The 13,902-nt window shown below is 52.9% G+C and overlaps 4 protein-coding genes across 4 annotated transcripts; 2 read left to right on the forward strand and 2 right to left on the reverse strand.

The window, feature by feature from the left end:
* Positions 1 to 801: 801 nt before the first annotated feature.
* AYL99_00385 (hypothetical protein) lies at positions 802 to 1,636 on the reverse strand (the record flags this gene model as incomplete). Its single annotated transcript, XM_018831901.1, has 3 exons — positions 802 to 1,425; positions 1,482 to 1,565; positions 1,622 to 1,636. 3 exons carry the CDS (start codon positions 1,634 to 1,636, stop codon positions 802 to 804), a joined length of 723 nt encoding a protein of 240 aa, XP_018697780.1.
* Positions 1,637 to 1,986: 350 nt separating this feature from the next.
* AYL99_00386 (hypothetical protein) lies at positions 1,987 to 3,002 on the forward strand (the record flags this gene model as incomplete). The annotated part of the gene is made up of 3 exons (XM_018831902.1): positions 1,987 to 2,049; positions 2,098 to 2,412; positions 2,463 to 3,002. 3 exons carry the CDS (start codon positions 1,987 to 1,989, stop codon positions 3,000 to 3,002), a joined length of 918 nt encoding a protein of 305 aa, XP_018697781.1.
* A 1,637-nt stretch (positions 3,003 to 4,639) lies between these two features.
* Positions 4,640 to 5,508, forward strand: AYL99_00387 (hypothetical protein; the record flags this gene model as incomplete). Its single annotated transcript, XM_018831903.1, has 2 exons — positions 4,640 to 5,026; positions 5,080 to 5,508. 2 exons carry the CDS (start codon positions 4,640 to 4,642, stop codon positions 5,506 to 5,508), a joined length of 816 nt encoding a protein of 271 aa, XP_018697782.1.
* A 5,731-nt stretch (positions 5,509 to 11,239) lies between these two features.
* Positions 11,240 to 12,379, reverse strand: AYL99_00388 (hypothetical protein; the record flags this gene model as incomplete). The annotated part of the gene is made up of 1 exon (XM_018831904.1): positions 11,240 to 12,379. The coding sequence occupies one exon, from the start codon at positions 12,377 to 12,379 to the stop codon at positions 11,240 to 11,242; it is 1,140 nt and encodes a 379-aa protein (XP_018697783.1).
* Between the last annotated feature and the right edge of the window lie 1,523 nt (positions 12,380 to 13,902).

The following is a 13,902-nucleotide window of genomic DNA, read 5'->3' on the forward strand; positions in this document are numbered from 1 at the left end:
TTCTATCTCGTTTACCAGCCATGTCCCTTCCCCATACCACTCGCTTCACGCGGATCTTGGTCCCTCGAGACCTCGATCTGGGCCTCGATCCTTCTGGGAAAGCTTGTCTGCGGCTCTACCCTTGTTTTTTCTCCGGGGATTGCAGCTCGGCGGACAGCCTTCCGAGTTTCAAACAGACAAATAATCACAGACACAGCACTGGTGCCACTGCTCAGCCACTCTCATAGTCACTGCGTGGATGAAGGCTGCTATCGGAATGTCCCTTACCGAAAGTGCACTTGACCGTTGGGTGCCGTGGTTGCAAACAAGAGGCCCGGCTCCAGACGGCGTGGGCCTTTTTGTCTCAATGCGGGCAGACCAGCTGTTTTCACCGGCATGTACCAAGCAGTTTTCAACTTCTGTTTGATTTGCTATTTGCTAGCCCGTTACACTCTGCTACTGTACGCTTTCTCAAGGCCCTTCCTGAATTACATCCCTTGTTGAAGTGTACGATGACAATGACGCCTGTCCGTCCATGGCTCAACCCGCAGATTTTCCCTGAGCACACCTTTTTCCTTCGTAATCATACATTATTCCTCCCACATTATCCGTAGACGTACTCGGTACTCCTACAGTATTTCCATACCTCAAGGGCGTTGATGTTGAGCCTGGACCGGGAACCTGAGCTCGAATACCCACCGCAACGCCCTTGCACCTTGGACGTAAGTGGCCTCCTTCAACCAGAATTATGGCAGGATGTCATGAGTCAGGTAACCATCAAAGGATAGTCACCACAAGAGCAAAAGACCTCCCGATGTGCAATTAGGTCATCGTGTACCCGCTAGGTGGTGGTGTCGGAGCGATGAAATCCCACTGTCCCGGGGGCAGATTGCTACGGTTGGTAGGTGTGCCACTATAGCTTGGACTCTGAGGCCGAGAGCCCTCCTGGATGTTGTTGGTCAAGGCAGGATCGACGTCGTCCTCTTGCTTTCTCTTCTTAGGGGGTCGGCCTCGAGGGCGCGGCGCGTTGGGGGGATCGACGACATATTCTTCTTTGAGTTGCATCGAGACACTGGGATCGTAGCCGCGTTCGCGCGCAAGTCGCCGCAGGCCAGCTATCACTTTGGGGTCCATGCCGGTGATTTCCTGGATACGGTCGTATGAAATGGTTGCCTCTGCCAGCGCCAGTGCCTGTATGCGCACAGCGGTAGTGTGATCCCCCATCTTGAAAACCTTGGGAGCCTTTGCCTCGGTGGTCTTTTGCGCCCAGTCCGAGCTGCGAAAGAATGCCTGAGGATCGGCGGCTTGACGGGTAATGCTGTTCTCGATGCCTTGTTCCTTCATCGCTTCCAGGTAGTTTTTGCAGCCGAGCAGGTGGACACGCTGCCGGGAGGTATGCTGGGCCATTTCTCTGCTACAGTACTTGCATCGTACCTGCGCGAGCTTCTGGGTGTGACATTAGTGACAGCAACTTGGGGCCGAACAGGTCGCGACGGCCGTACCTGAGTGCCCTCGGGATCTTGAGGAATAATGTCCCATGCTGAGTGAGTTTCGGTATCACCTGGTTTGTTTTTGTACCCTCCTGACTGCAGGAAGCTGATTAGCTTGCGTTGATGATGCCATGAGTCGAATAGGAACTTACGCCTGGACCACCCATGGTGAACTGGACAAAGGCTCAGATTCAAGAATGACAACGGTGGTGATCGTCTCAGCTGCGTAATTTTGGAGGTCTGACTGGTGATAAAGAGATGAACGGGGCTGATGTGCGGGAGATGATGTGGGTAGAGGGGAAAGTGGTTGTCAAGTGAGAGCGAAGAGAAATGTCATTTCAGTGTCATTTGAGGCCCGTCGTTTCCCGGCTAGCCCAACCACTCCGGGCGCGCCGCTCAGCCTAGTGAGCCGCCCCAAGACCCCAAAACATTTGGCCAGGCGCGTCACACCATAAACACGACATCATCACCCGCAGCATAGTGACTCTTCCCCCGCGGCTTCTTCGAAGGCACCGTCATGGCTGACTCGTCGCAAGGAGCGACGTCGCTCTTGACCGAGCATCTGCAGTATACGCCTTTGGTAAGACATTGACACCGGAACAAGATCTAGGTGGCTGACCAGCCATAGTCACTGATTGACGACATCATCAACTCGGTCAACAACTTCGTTTACCAAGGAGTCGGCAGCCTGGAAACTGGACTGCTGACGACACCTCCGGAGAAGTTAGGCTTCAAGGCCGTCAAGGCTATCGGCGACGATGGTGTGGAGGAACTGGAGTTCCCCGAGGCAAAGAAAGAGATTGAAGAGGGCCTTCACAAACTGGAGACATTGCTCAACTCGACGGTTGACAAGAACTTTGACAAATTTGAGATATACGTGCTCAGGAACATCCTCTCCGTCCCTGCGGAATTGGTCAACTGGGTCCAACTGAGCCATTACGAGGTGGGAGACTGCGCAGACGTGGCGTCAGGGATTCAATTAACTGTGCGCAGAACATATCATTCCCACCCACAGAGAATGCACCCACCGTTGAGAGTGTGCAACTCCTGCGGCGTAAGCTGGCCGCCTCGCGGACTGTATCGAACGCCCTCGCGGAAGAGTATAAGCGGAATGAGGCGATTCTACGACAACTGAGAACTCTGATTGGCAATACACAGACCACCCCAACAAACCTTTCATTCCTCATGAACGGCGCATCTGCTCAGACCTTCAATGTATCTCAGCACACCGAGAGTCGACCTCTAACCGCCAACACACACTTTGCTGTTTCACAACTCCCCGCGCTCAAGTCCTTGCTCGCCGAGTTGAGACCAAAGCTGGCGTCGCTAAAAGATACTGATATGAACGTCTCGAGTGCCAAGGATGAACTCAAGGAAGAGCGCAGAGGCTATATCGAGCAGCGGACACGATCACATCTGGAGCGCAATGGGGAAGCTTCGGGTGAAGACTCTACAGCATTGTCTGGCAAACGGGTGGATCCGGATGAGGTGCAAGCCCTGGAAAAGGTTGCTTCCATATTCGACTCGGTGTGATGGGCAGCCCATTATTGAGTTCCCAAACAGATGAGCCTACCCCTCCATGACAGACGGCGTGGACACAAAGGTGTTCGATACGACCAGCTTCAATGGAAGCCAGAATGTGACAGGTCATATCGACCTAAGGGATCGAAAGGTCCAAGCGTGCATAAGGTTGCGCTGGACCAGGTCGACAAATTCTCCGACATCCCGAACCGGTGAGGGAGATACTGGTTTGGGAAGGAAGGCAGAAGTTCATTCACCAGCATCTCAGTATGTTATGCATGAAGTGGAAGTCATGTGGGGAGTGTTGTGTCGGCACTGGACTTGTCATGGCACGGGGCAACGCCCAAAGTGGTTTGAAACATGGCAATGAGTTTTGAGATTTTGGCGGGCCAGGAGTCACCAAGACCCATTTGGCGGCCCGTGGTGTAACCGCTTCGAGCATGGCTGGTGGAGAGAGTTGCAGAAGTCGAGAGTTTTGCCTGATGAAAGGGAAGGGTCTGGGTCAAGGGCAAAGTGGCATTGACGCAGAAGCGAGCAGAAGATGGAGGAATTAGTTTCCTCATCTATCTCCCTCCAGCGTGCCATGAGGTTCGTGGAATGCAGGCTAGAATTGCCTGCGTCTGGGATGATGGTGGAAGGAAAACAGGCCAATGGCCGAATCGGCTTTACAGTGCAACGCCATCTCCTTCCGGGGGCCCAATGGCCGTGGAGGCCACTCTCTGCTTTGGCAAGCACCAGTGGGTGCCAGCAGCTGAACCAGAAGAGCTGGCAGCAAATGATGGGGCCGGGTCGGTGAAGCTGCGGACTATACCAGAGTTGGTTCCCGGTGCACACTTGAAGGATTATTATTCAGGTCGGTGAGTACGGAGTACGAGGTAGTGTGCTGGCTGTGCTGGCGAGTTCGATCCAATCCCGATCGGCAGATGAGGTCTAATTGGCCAGTCACAGGCCGCCGAACTGACTGAAGAGGGACCCACTATTGCGGACCTTACTATAAATATGCTTAGCGCCCTGCATGCGCCTGGAGTCGGGCCAATCGCCGGCCTCTAAAGCGCCAAGCCATCAGTTAAGCGCTGAAGACTTCACTGAGTACTGACTTCTCAATCTCTCCTCTGCATCTCTCTCTCCCAGAGACTCCCCCCCCCTGCATCTTTGCTTGGACAGCGCTGGCCGTCATCTTTCCCAATCCCCATCTCTCCCCGCTGTTTGTTTCATTCATCAGTCAAGCCTTCTAACCGCCGAATATTGTATTACTGGTGGTGGTGCTTCAATGATGATTCGCCCATGTCGGGCCGTGGAGGCAGATCAGAGACAAGCCCGATCTTTGAATAGATCATGAACGACTACGCCGAAGACGTGGTCGTCCTGGTGAGTCTAGACAAACAAAACTTATGATTGGGATATAATAGGACAGAGCCTCGTCTGTTTCTGCATGCCCTCCTGTATTGCACTTGGTTCGGCTTCTGATCTGTTTGGCGCTGGTTTCGCATTTTATCATCTTCCAAAGGTTTTTTGTGTTCTGCCCTTTCTTGCCTGTCTCGCCGGGCGACCCCTCTATAATCATGGAGGACCGTCCAGCTACTTCACGGCCTGAGTCGTCTTCAGAGACCGAGACTCGTTCCCACAGCCCAACAAGGTCCCGTTCCAGCATGAACAAACTGGAACCACCACCTCCTACGCCAGCCTACGATGCGTCCGCTCTCTTGATCCAGCCATCGCCCCTCCTTACCTCGTCCTTACATTCTCGGAATTCAGCAAGCTCAGCTCAGGAATCTGCATATCTGCGACAGGCGAAATGGCTTCGCTGGACCCGAACTGGGCTGGCCATCCTGACCACTGCCACCGCCACCGCTGCCATGGGCTGTGAGGGACATGTTTTGCACAGCTATAACAACACGCACATGGGCTCGAAGTGGCATCTACCTCCGCTGTGGCCAACGGATGTGGATGTGAGACCGACTTTGGCCATTTTGATCTCGTCCACCCTCATCCTTGTCCTCAGTCTGAGCTATTTGATCGTGTCACTTATTCCAACGGTAAGCATTCTCCCCGAGGCACTTCTAGACGCCTTCATCTAACAGAAGGACAGCCTTACTCCCGCACACTATTGTACAACCTCCTCTTTTTTGCGTCTTCGCTGGCAGGTGTCATCTTATCTGTATTCGCCATCCCTTTCAACAGCCTCCTCACCAACCCCACATCTCACCATCACCGGGATTCGATCCAGTCGTGGACATGCAAATTCTCGCACGGCGCCTCGCAATTCATGGCCGATGCCCACTCCCTGCAGATTCCAGTATACGTGACCCACGGCATGCCGATCCCTGCGGGCTTCAAGAGATTGTGCATGGAGAGTGAGGTGAGTCAGGGGTTGATGGCATTACTGCTGGCTCTTGAGGTGTTGAATGTGGGCGTCGCCGTTGTGGGCGTATTATTGGAGAGGAGCATGACGAACAGAAGGACGCAGAGGTATGCTGAGAAGAACGAGAGGCAAACGGTATATTCAGAGAAGCGATAGGGAATCTCTGAGGTATACAACCGAGCTCACTGGCCAAGATCCCACACGGCAATGTCTAGGCCCACCGCAATATGGGGTTCGAGAAAGCGACGTCTGTTGAACAGAACGTGCTGGCTTGGGTGGTAGGTTGAAGATATGCTTCGGTGTGGCCACTATTCTTTTTCTTCGGGAATACTCTGGGCGGGTGGTATCATGTATTTTCTTCCTGACAGAGAGGTTTCTTCCGTCAAAGGTTCCAGGCACATAATTAAGACAGCAATGGTCAGCTCTATCAGTCATGCTGGGCGTCTTGTACCACGTGCTATATGGACATCTGGACATTAGGTATGAATACAGGTTGATGTTTGCATGTGTATCTATATCCGTGTAATGATTGGTAGTTTGTCTGTGTCACCTGTTAATTTAGTTTATTAGCCGATATCTCTCTCGGCCTCTTTTTTGGAGTCGAACTTCCACTCTCTCTTCCTGCGAGCTCCGGCCGAAATAATGTCCTTCCCTCCTGGGCGGCAGTGTTCAGACGTGCGTTCTTCTCTAGATCCCTGCACGCTGCTACACCTATCTAGTGCTAATTGACAAGTTGATGTCCTATTGCGATTCCAGCGGGTCGGCCTCCCTCCTAGACACCACGACAAACAGGCATGCATGTGGGCTGGCACCCGCTGGCATGATAGCCTTTGATGTGCTGGCTGGCACCAACACTACTTCCCTCTCTCGGCTGGCTCATGTTCATGGAGCCAGGCTTACCCTTGCTTCTTCATCCGGTGATCATCTCTACATTCTCCGAGCGGCCCGCCTCGATTAGGGCAAAGGTGAGGCTTCTTCCGAGTTCGTCCCCTCACATGTCCGAACTCTCCCCAATCAGTGAGTTGCCTTGATTCACCTATGGAAATCCAGAATCCAAGTCGGATTCTTTGAGAAGGAACCTCAGGCCCGCGGAATCAGATCTTGGCCACGCCACAGCTCCAGACTGAATATCTGCGATAAGAAGACATGTTTCCTCTGCCACTCTGGGCCGAGGAGACTTTTTGTTGCCGGCAGCAACTTTGCCAACCGAGATGCCACTGCCTTCGCCTGTCTGGCCAGTCTACTGGCGCAGGGGCGGTATATTCCAGTGGGCTTTCTTTTAGGAAAATCGCTTCGATCAAACCATCCATTCAGCAGCAGTGAGTATGGCCTGTACTAAATTCAGTTGGCTCACCGCACGGATAGATCGCAGTGCTCGCCCTTTCTCAGAGACTTCTGGTTGAATCACAATCCGCAACCCATGACAATCCTCGGTCACCTTACGCAAGGTTGGACCTGGTTGTGGATGCAACAACGACTTCCAGTATGTGATATATGCACCGAGCCAGACCATGACTGCTGTGGTTGAACCGGCTCAATGCCGAATAGAAGTCATTCAAAAGACATCCTACTTAAGCTGATATTCTCGAATGAATAAAGGGACACTCTGACCTCTCAAAAGAACGTGCCTGAGGCCGGAGAATTGCTTGCTCTGTGAGTGAAAGGATATTCTTCCGAATATGCTGGAACGGATAGCACTCTAGGAAATCAGACACCGTGACGGAGGCAAGAGAATAACCCACGGGCCACTGGCCCAAGGGGAGATATATCTTTGGCAGTTTCAGCTTACTCGATTGGTGTCCTGGGTCTTGTGGCAGATGAGATTTCAGCGACGGCCGACCCTCACACACTGTCGACACACGCTTAACGAGGGATCACTCGAACATAGACGAAGCAGCAAATGACTGGCGAAAAGAAGAGGGAGGGGGCTGGGACAGCCATGTCCTGGCAGTGGCGTGAAGTCTTACCCGAAGTTCCCAATTCGACTCATGAGTCTGCCATAAGACTCGCGACCAGTTTTTCGGACTTCATTGTCCGAAAGAGATGCCTTCTCCTTTGAAGTCTCAAAGCCCTCCCGAGCTACGTTGCCTAAGGGGGAGGCTGATTTCCAGAACGGAGACCAGCTTGAAGGGCATCCATGACGACCTTCCGAACGTGCTGATGTCGACACTTACGGCTACGCCAGTCAGAATGCAGAATACTCTATGCTATGACCACCAGACTACTCCACACATCTTCTTGAGAGCGCACCCCTCAAGAGTTGACACTGATATCAGCCGCGTGAAACGGCGAAAAGCGTCAACGAAAAGCGCGCTCGACAACGCGAAGCTTTCCTGGCAGGAATTGCGCATATATCGTCAGTCACTACTCAATAATGTGACCATATCATGGCCAGTCCTTCGTGATGACGCACGCTTGGAGTTCAGAGCATATGCTGAGAAACTTGGTATGTGTGGAGTCCCTATACCATGACGATGACAGAGGGCGTGCTTAGCGTGGTGCTCTCTTCGCTTGAACTTGCAATCCTCTATCAACAACGCAGGAGTAACCCACTCCGTTTTTTTGTTGAGCAGTTCGACGACAAGAAGGAAGAAGACGACTATCAGGCCGGTCCACGATGAGATTGAAGGTGAAGGTCCAGCAAAATACGTCGAGATCAAGGATATCTCGAGATATCTCTTGCGCCAACACGTTGGACTCTCAGCAACACACTCACACATTTGCCCGGGATAGAACTGTCATCCCACATTTCGACGGGAAACACCTTGGACTATTTGCAAAATCCCCCTGTTCATGACTCTCTGTCTGGAACAAGTCTCCGATGCCACCAAATCCGCTCCAAAAGCAACTCGTTGTCCACCTGGAACTCTTATACGGGAATTGCGTCGCCCTGGAGCCTCCTCCTGCTCTTGATATGATGTGGAAGCAGTTCTCGATCCACACCGATTTCCTTCTGTGCGGCCCAGCCCTCGCAGGGTTGGGCCCTCTCAAGATCGGCTGTTCACGTGTGGGATTGTCCGTGCGAACCGACAACACAGCTGGACGACATGATTGCAAACAGGGCGATATAGATTTGTGATCCCGGAAACACCCACGAATTCCCCTCCTTTCCACCCAACCAAATATATCATGTGCGCCCATCGCTGTTTGACATTTTACGCTCCCTGTCTCAGTGAATCCCGGCTCAGCCTCCAACTCAACGTACCTCCTCCTTGCCTGCTTCCTCGACGGACCATCGAAGACGATCCGAGCTGACCAGGAGGATGTATGAACTTCTGAAGCTCGTTTAGCGAGTTCGCGGACCGAGAACTGGCTCTTTCCGAATGAGGCGTCATCACGGGCGCCACAGTGATTCCACAGAGGCCGAAGTGACTCAGGCACGCCCGCCACAGCAGCGTCATCCGAAACATGCGTAATCGCTGGGACGATCAATCTATTCGTTCGTACCGCCAATCAGCGGTCTCATGAACCCATCAACCTCGACATGTGACATGAATTCACTCGGTGGAAGACGACGAGTCGGTTTGTCTTCTTTTGTCTGCGTAAGTCCTGAGGCGCTAGTGTCGTCCATTCCCAGATACACACGAATTGCAAGGAGCAGGGGTTCAAGAAATCATGCCATCGACACAGTAACGGGCCACAGATCTAGCGAGCCACTTTCTTCCTCCGCTCATCAAGCGTGAGAATTCGAGGGGGAAGGGAGAAAGGGCAGCCTCTGCTTCCAGCAGTTCGGTCTGTTCACCCCTAATACAAACTCCCCTCTTCGGCCGTGTATATCGCTCTGTTTGTCGCCTAGGTAGGTACTGCTACGTACCATTGGACAAGCACACGGAAAGGGTGGCAGACTAGCACCCTGGCAAGTGATTCATAGGCCCTGGAAAGGAGGACCTTCCACCTACCGAGCGACATCGACACATACAGAGTATACAGAGCGCAGCAGTGCGAAGTTTCCTCGAAGGAAGAGGTCGGGAAAGGCTGAACGAACGAGGCTGCACGTGAAACATCTCTCTCCCGGAAGCGAAGCCCTCGTGTCGGACAGACTCGCGATGTCTGTCAGGGACTGTCCTGGCTGTTCCGACGAGTGAGTGATTGATTGACTTGACCTATCCAACTGACTTAACTAATTCGGACTGACGTGCACACAGGTAGGTGACATCAAGTCATCATGCCAACTACTAAGGACGGACTGTTTACCCGGCGTGCTCTTCGCTCCCCTGCCTTGTCTTGCCTGCCGCCGCCTCGCACAAACGACCTCAAGCCGCATAGACCCAATCTCGCGGGGTTGCACAAAACCAGGGGCAACGTGGTGCACGAGATACATCGCGCGGCAGTGACATTGTACTGGCAGTTCGGTACCAAGCACACGAGTATGTCGCACAAGCATGGATGATGGAGGAGGAGGGGGAAGACTTGGGAGCACAACGGTCGCGCCATCGCTCGCTCGGCCCCCTTTGCGCGAGTGGAGAGATCTTGGTGTCGCTCTGTCGTGGACAGCGGCGAGATGTCGTGTAACGGTTCACGATCCATCCCACACCAGGGCCAGGCCACCAGGGTCACCAAGGGTCAAGGGTGAAAAAAAGGGGGGAATTTCGATCTCGCCTGCTGCTGCTCTGTCCTACCCTCGGTCCTGGGAGAGAAGGAGAGATAGGGGGCCAGAGGGAACACAGCAGCAAGGCTAGACTCTGAAGGTTAGTTAGACGACGACTCTTACACATACATACACAAAATAGATGATAGGTCGACCACCACAGACAGACGTACAGGATGATGGGATGACAACATGCCACATGCCACACATGACAGTTGGAGGTGTAGTTAGTTGTACATATATCAAGGGGATCCTCCCCTGCCGGGCCGAGTACGAGGGACATACTCTACAGACAGTATATATCAGAAGTGACCCCTTTTCCTTTGGCCATTACATACACATGCATACTCTCACTCCCTCCCTCCCCTTTCCCCCCTTTTGCGTCCACAGATACTATCAGTACTGCAGCTTCCAATTGCGTGTATGCACAAGGTATAATGGCATTCCCCTGACGGACTGCTCCGATATACCACTTTAGAAAAATCTATGTCTTTCCATTCTTTGTCTACTCTATGTGTCTATTTGAGTCCTCCTCTAAGTCTGGAATATCCCTGACCTGTAGCGCTTACGCCGTTGATACGCAGTAGTCTTTCTATTGTATGTACAAATTCATCAACTCACTCTTGCACCTTGCCGGTGCTCTGCTTAAGCAATTGCCGGTTGCAAATTTTTTTTAACAAACGTAATGGAATCAGATAAGTCATGTCCCGCACCTCGCAAACAATGTAGGACAAGGTCGAAAGCGAGGGAGCGCTGACATCTGACATCCCATAGGCTTCGCAATTTGCAAATGTGGAATTCCAAAACCCGAGACTCCTGGCGCTATGGATCGATAGATGCATTCATAGGTCTATGTAAGAACGAGGATCGAGAAAGTGTAAAACATGAAGTGCTGATGCCAAGCGAGAGAGAGGCGAAAGGAAGCGAATCTCTCAGGCACCGTCTGGAAGGATCGTCAAAGTTGAGTGATCTCGGAAGCCTCAGAGCCTTGCGACCCAAAAATCCAAATGCAGGTTGTTGAGATGTGTCGAAACCGAATGTAGTAAGGGAAATGCAATCCTGGATGATTTCTTGGATCTTCTAATCATGAAACCGACTCGCGAAGGATGAACGAAGATTGGAAGCCCGATCCATTGGAAAAAGGAAGGACTGGTCGCTTCCCTCAAGCGGTCAAGGGATGATAGTGCGTGCCTTGGGGAGGCCTTTGAAAGCTTATCGATCCTACAGGTTGTCTCGAGTCATCTCGTGTCATCTCACGTGGTCCACGTTCTCGTTTGATGGTTCCATTAGGGCCTCCCGTCAAAAAAGTTGAGTGACACGAAGATCTGATTGCAAGAAGTCGATCTCACCGGCAAACATGGCACGGTCCCGGCGGACGGTGCGAGGATGGTCACGCGCGAACCAGTCCAAATTGACATCACCGTGAAAGACCACTCTGCGCTGGTCGGGACTCACGTCCATACTGCCTGGGGCGTAGAGTTTCGTGCCAGACACCACGTCGCCCGTTTGGAGCAGCGTGTGGTCCTTGGACGTCTGCTGCTGCGTCTTGAGGGCATGCCAGTCACATCCCAAAACCCCCGTATGGGTGTCGACGCCAACCCTGCAGGCGACATAATCGATACGATATTGCAGACTGGTGAAACACTTGGCGTTATACAAAAGAAAGTATGTCGAGTTACGGTAGACCATGCATGGCCGTTCGACGTTGGGCCCGTCTTCTTTGAAACTGTGGGCGTTTGAGAACAAGTAGACAGGCTTGCCGATTGGTGTGATGAGGTCTTGGGGATCCATCAGTTGAAGATATAGCGGGGTAGGCACCACAGGGGCCTCAGTATTGCCACAGGCACCGCCATGTCCAATCGCGTTGCCGTCTGTTTTGTACACCAAGTAACTCTGGTTGTTGATGGGATCGATGAAGAGATTTGGATCGATGTTGCCGCCTCGAGGCAAATCGCACACAATGGGATCGTCGAGAGGAGTGTAAGGCCCGGTGACGTTCGGGGAGGTTGCAGCACCAATGCAGTGCTTGTCTGGATGTGTTTGCCCTACGGCCGCAAAGTACATGACCCACGATCCATCAGGCCGTTGATTCACGTCCGGTGCCCAGACACCAGCATGAGGAGACCGACGGGCCCAACCTGGCGTCGTGGGCAGAGCATCGTAGCCTTCATGCAGCGTCCAGGTCGAAAAGTCCGGTGAAGAGGCAAGCTGTATGTTGATCTTTCCGGTCTGGGTACTGAAGGCGTACCAAGTCTCGGAGCCATTGCTGATATCCAACGCGAGGCCCGGGTCAGGAAAATTGGAAGATACCGCTGGGCCAACCGCCGCAGCGGACACCGAGGCGCGGAAGGATTGTGACGACGAGTGCGATTGGAGCGAGGCTAGGAGGGTCAGGCACACCGCAAAGCTGCTGATGGGATTCTGGATTCGAGGGGGCATGGCCGACGGGGGATTGTTGAAGGCCGACAACGATGATTGGGTCCGGGGTGCGAAGGGGGCGCAACGAGGCGCGAAAGAGGTGTCGATCACGCAAGAGTCAAACCGCCCAAGATGGTTGGCCTTTTACGATAACCTTGCAGAAAGGGTATGCAAACATAGTTCGAGGGGCAGATACGAGGGCGAGTGGATAGGTGAAAGGAAGGCAAAAGGAGTGGTCTTAGTTGACGGGTCTCAACATGACCATAAGGGAAGGTATCGAAGGACGCAGTACGTAAGTGGCCTAATTATAGGAAGTACGGGAGAAGAAGCCAAGGGAAGGATGTGAGTATGTGTACGTCGTATTATACCGATGAATGGAGTGAATGAATGAATGTGTGAATGACAATGGAAGTGCGGAAGTATGGAAGGGAACATGAAAAGAATTCTCTCATATGGTGGTACACAGCGTGGGCAGGCAGGCAGTCTCTTGTGTAGCGAGTAGCAAGTACTCGTTGGTAGGCGTGCCAGTGACCGCAGCATGCAGACGAATATCTCATCCCCTCTCCGGCTCACCCGCTAGGCCCTACGAGTATCATACGTATGTCCCTTACCTAGACACCTACTACCACTAGGTACTCGGTACGCAGTCACGAGTGAATGTTTGGGCTGGGCTCGGAGTGCGGAGTCCCTAAGAGGGGGTCCTTAAGAGTATGACCTCCGTAGAGTTCCTTACGGGTACCCAGAGCCCCAAACGAGGAAGACTGACGTAACTGCACAGGCGCCATGGGTGGCATTATTGGCGGCAGGCACCAAGCAACCCACAAGCATTGGTGGCTCGTTCTGAAACCACCAGAAGCTCCAGAACCTCCTCCTCCTCAACCTCCTCAACCTCCTCATCCACTGCATCCACGTGTGAGAAACCAACGATTTTCCGCAAGCCATCGCCGTCTATCGCACCGCCTATCATCAAGCCACGGCTGTCATCACAGTCATTTCGTCCCTTCGATCCCCCAGCCTCCTTCCAATAATCGCCCCCCGACCTCCTCCTCCTCCCTGCATCCCAGCCTCCCTCACCGTTCTTGCATCGTCGACGCACTCATAACGTCCGAACGTGAACTCGTATCTCTGCATCACGATGATCACACGCTGCAAGCTAGAAAGAGTCATGGCCACAACACCAACAACGCGACCGAGAGGGTCTGTTCGTCTGTTTGTCTCAATCTAGAGTTCAAAGTGGAATGGTTGGCCCAGTGAGTCAGTGGTCCCTGGGCCACTGAACCGACAAGGCCAAAAAGGTTTTTCAAAACCTTCTTTTCCTGCTTCTCGGCTGTTCTTTTGCCTCATGGGTAGGTACTTCCCGCGACTCCGGGCTGCCTTGTTTTTGTTCCTACCATAGGTACGAAGAATCCATATTTTCTCACGCATGAAGCCAATACCTACACTAACCGGATGGGATTATTTTTAGGTCTTGTCTTCTCACATGCTCGCTGGGTGTCTAGTGGCCCAGCGCTGCGATGCCAATCCACCCACACCCAACCTAGAGC

Source organism: Fonsecaea erecta (assembly GCF_001651985.1).
Source record: "Fonsecaea erecta strain CBS 125763 chromosome Unknown Scaff1, whole genome shotgun sequence".
Classification (NCBI taxonomy): Eukaryota; Fungi; Ascomycota; class Eurotiomycetes; order Chaetothyriales; family Herpotrichiellaceae; genus Fonsecaea; species Fonsecaea erecta.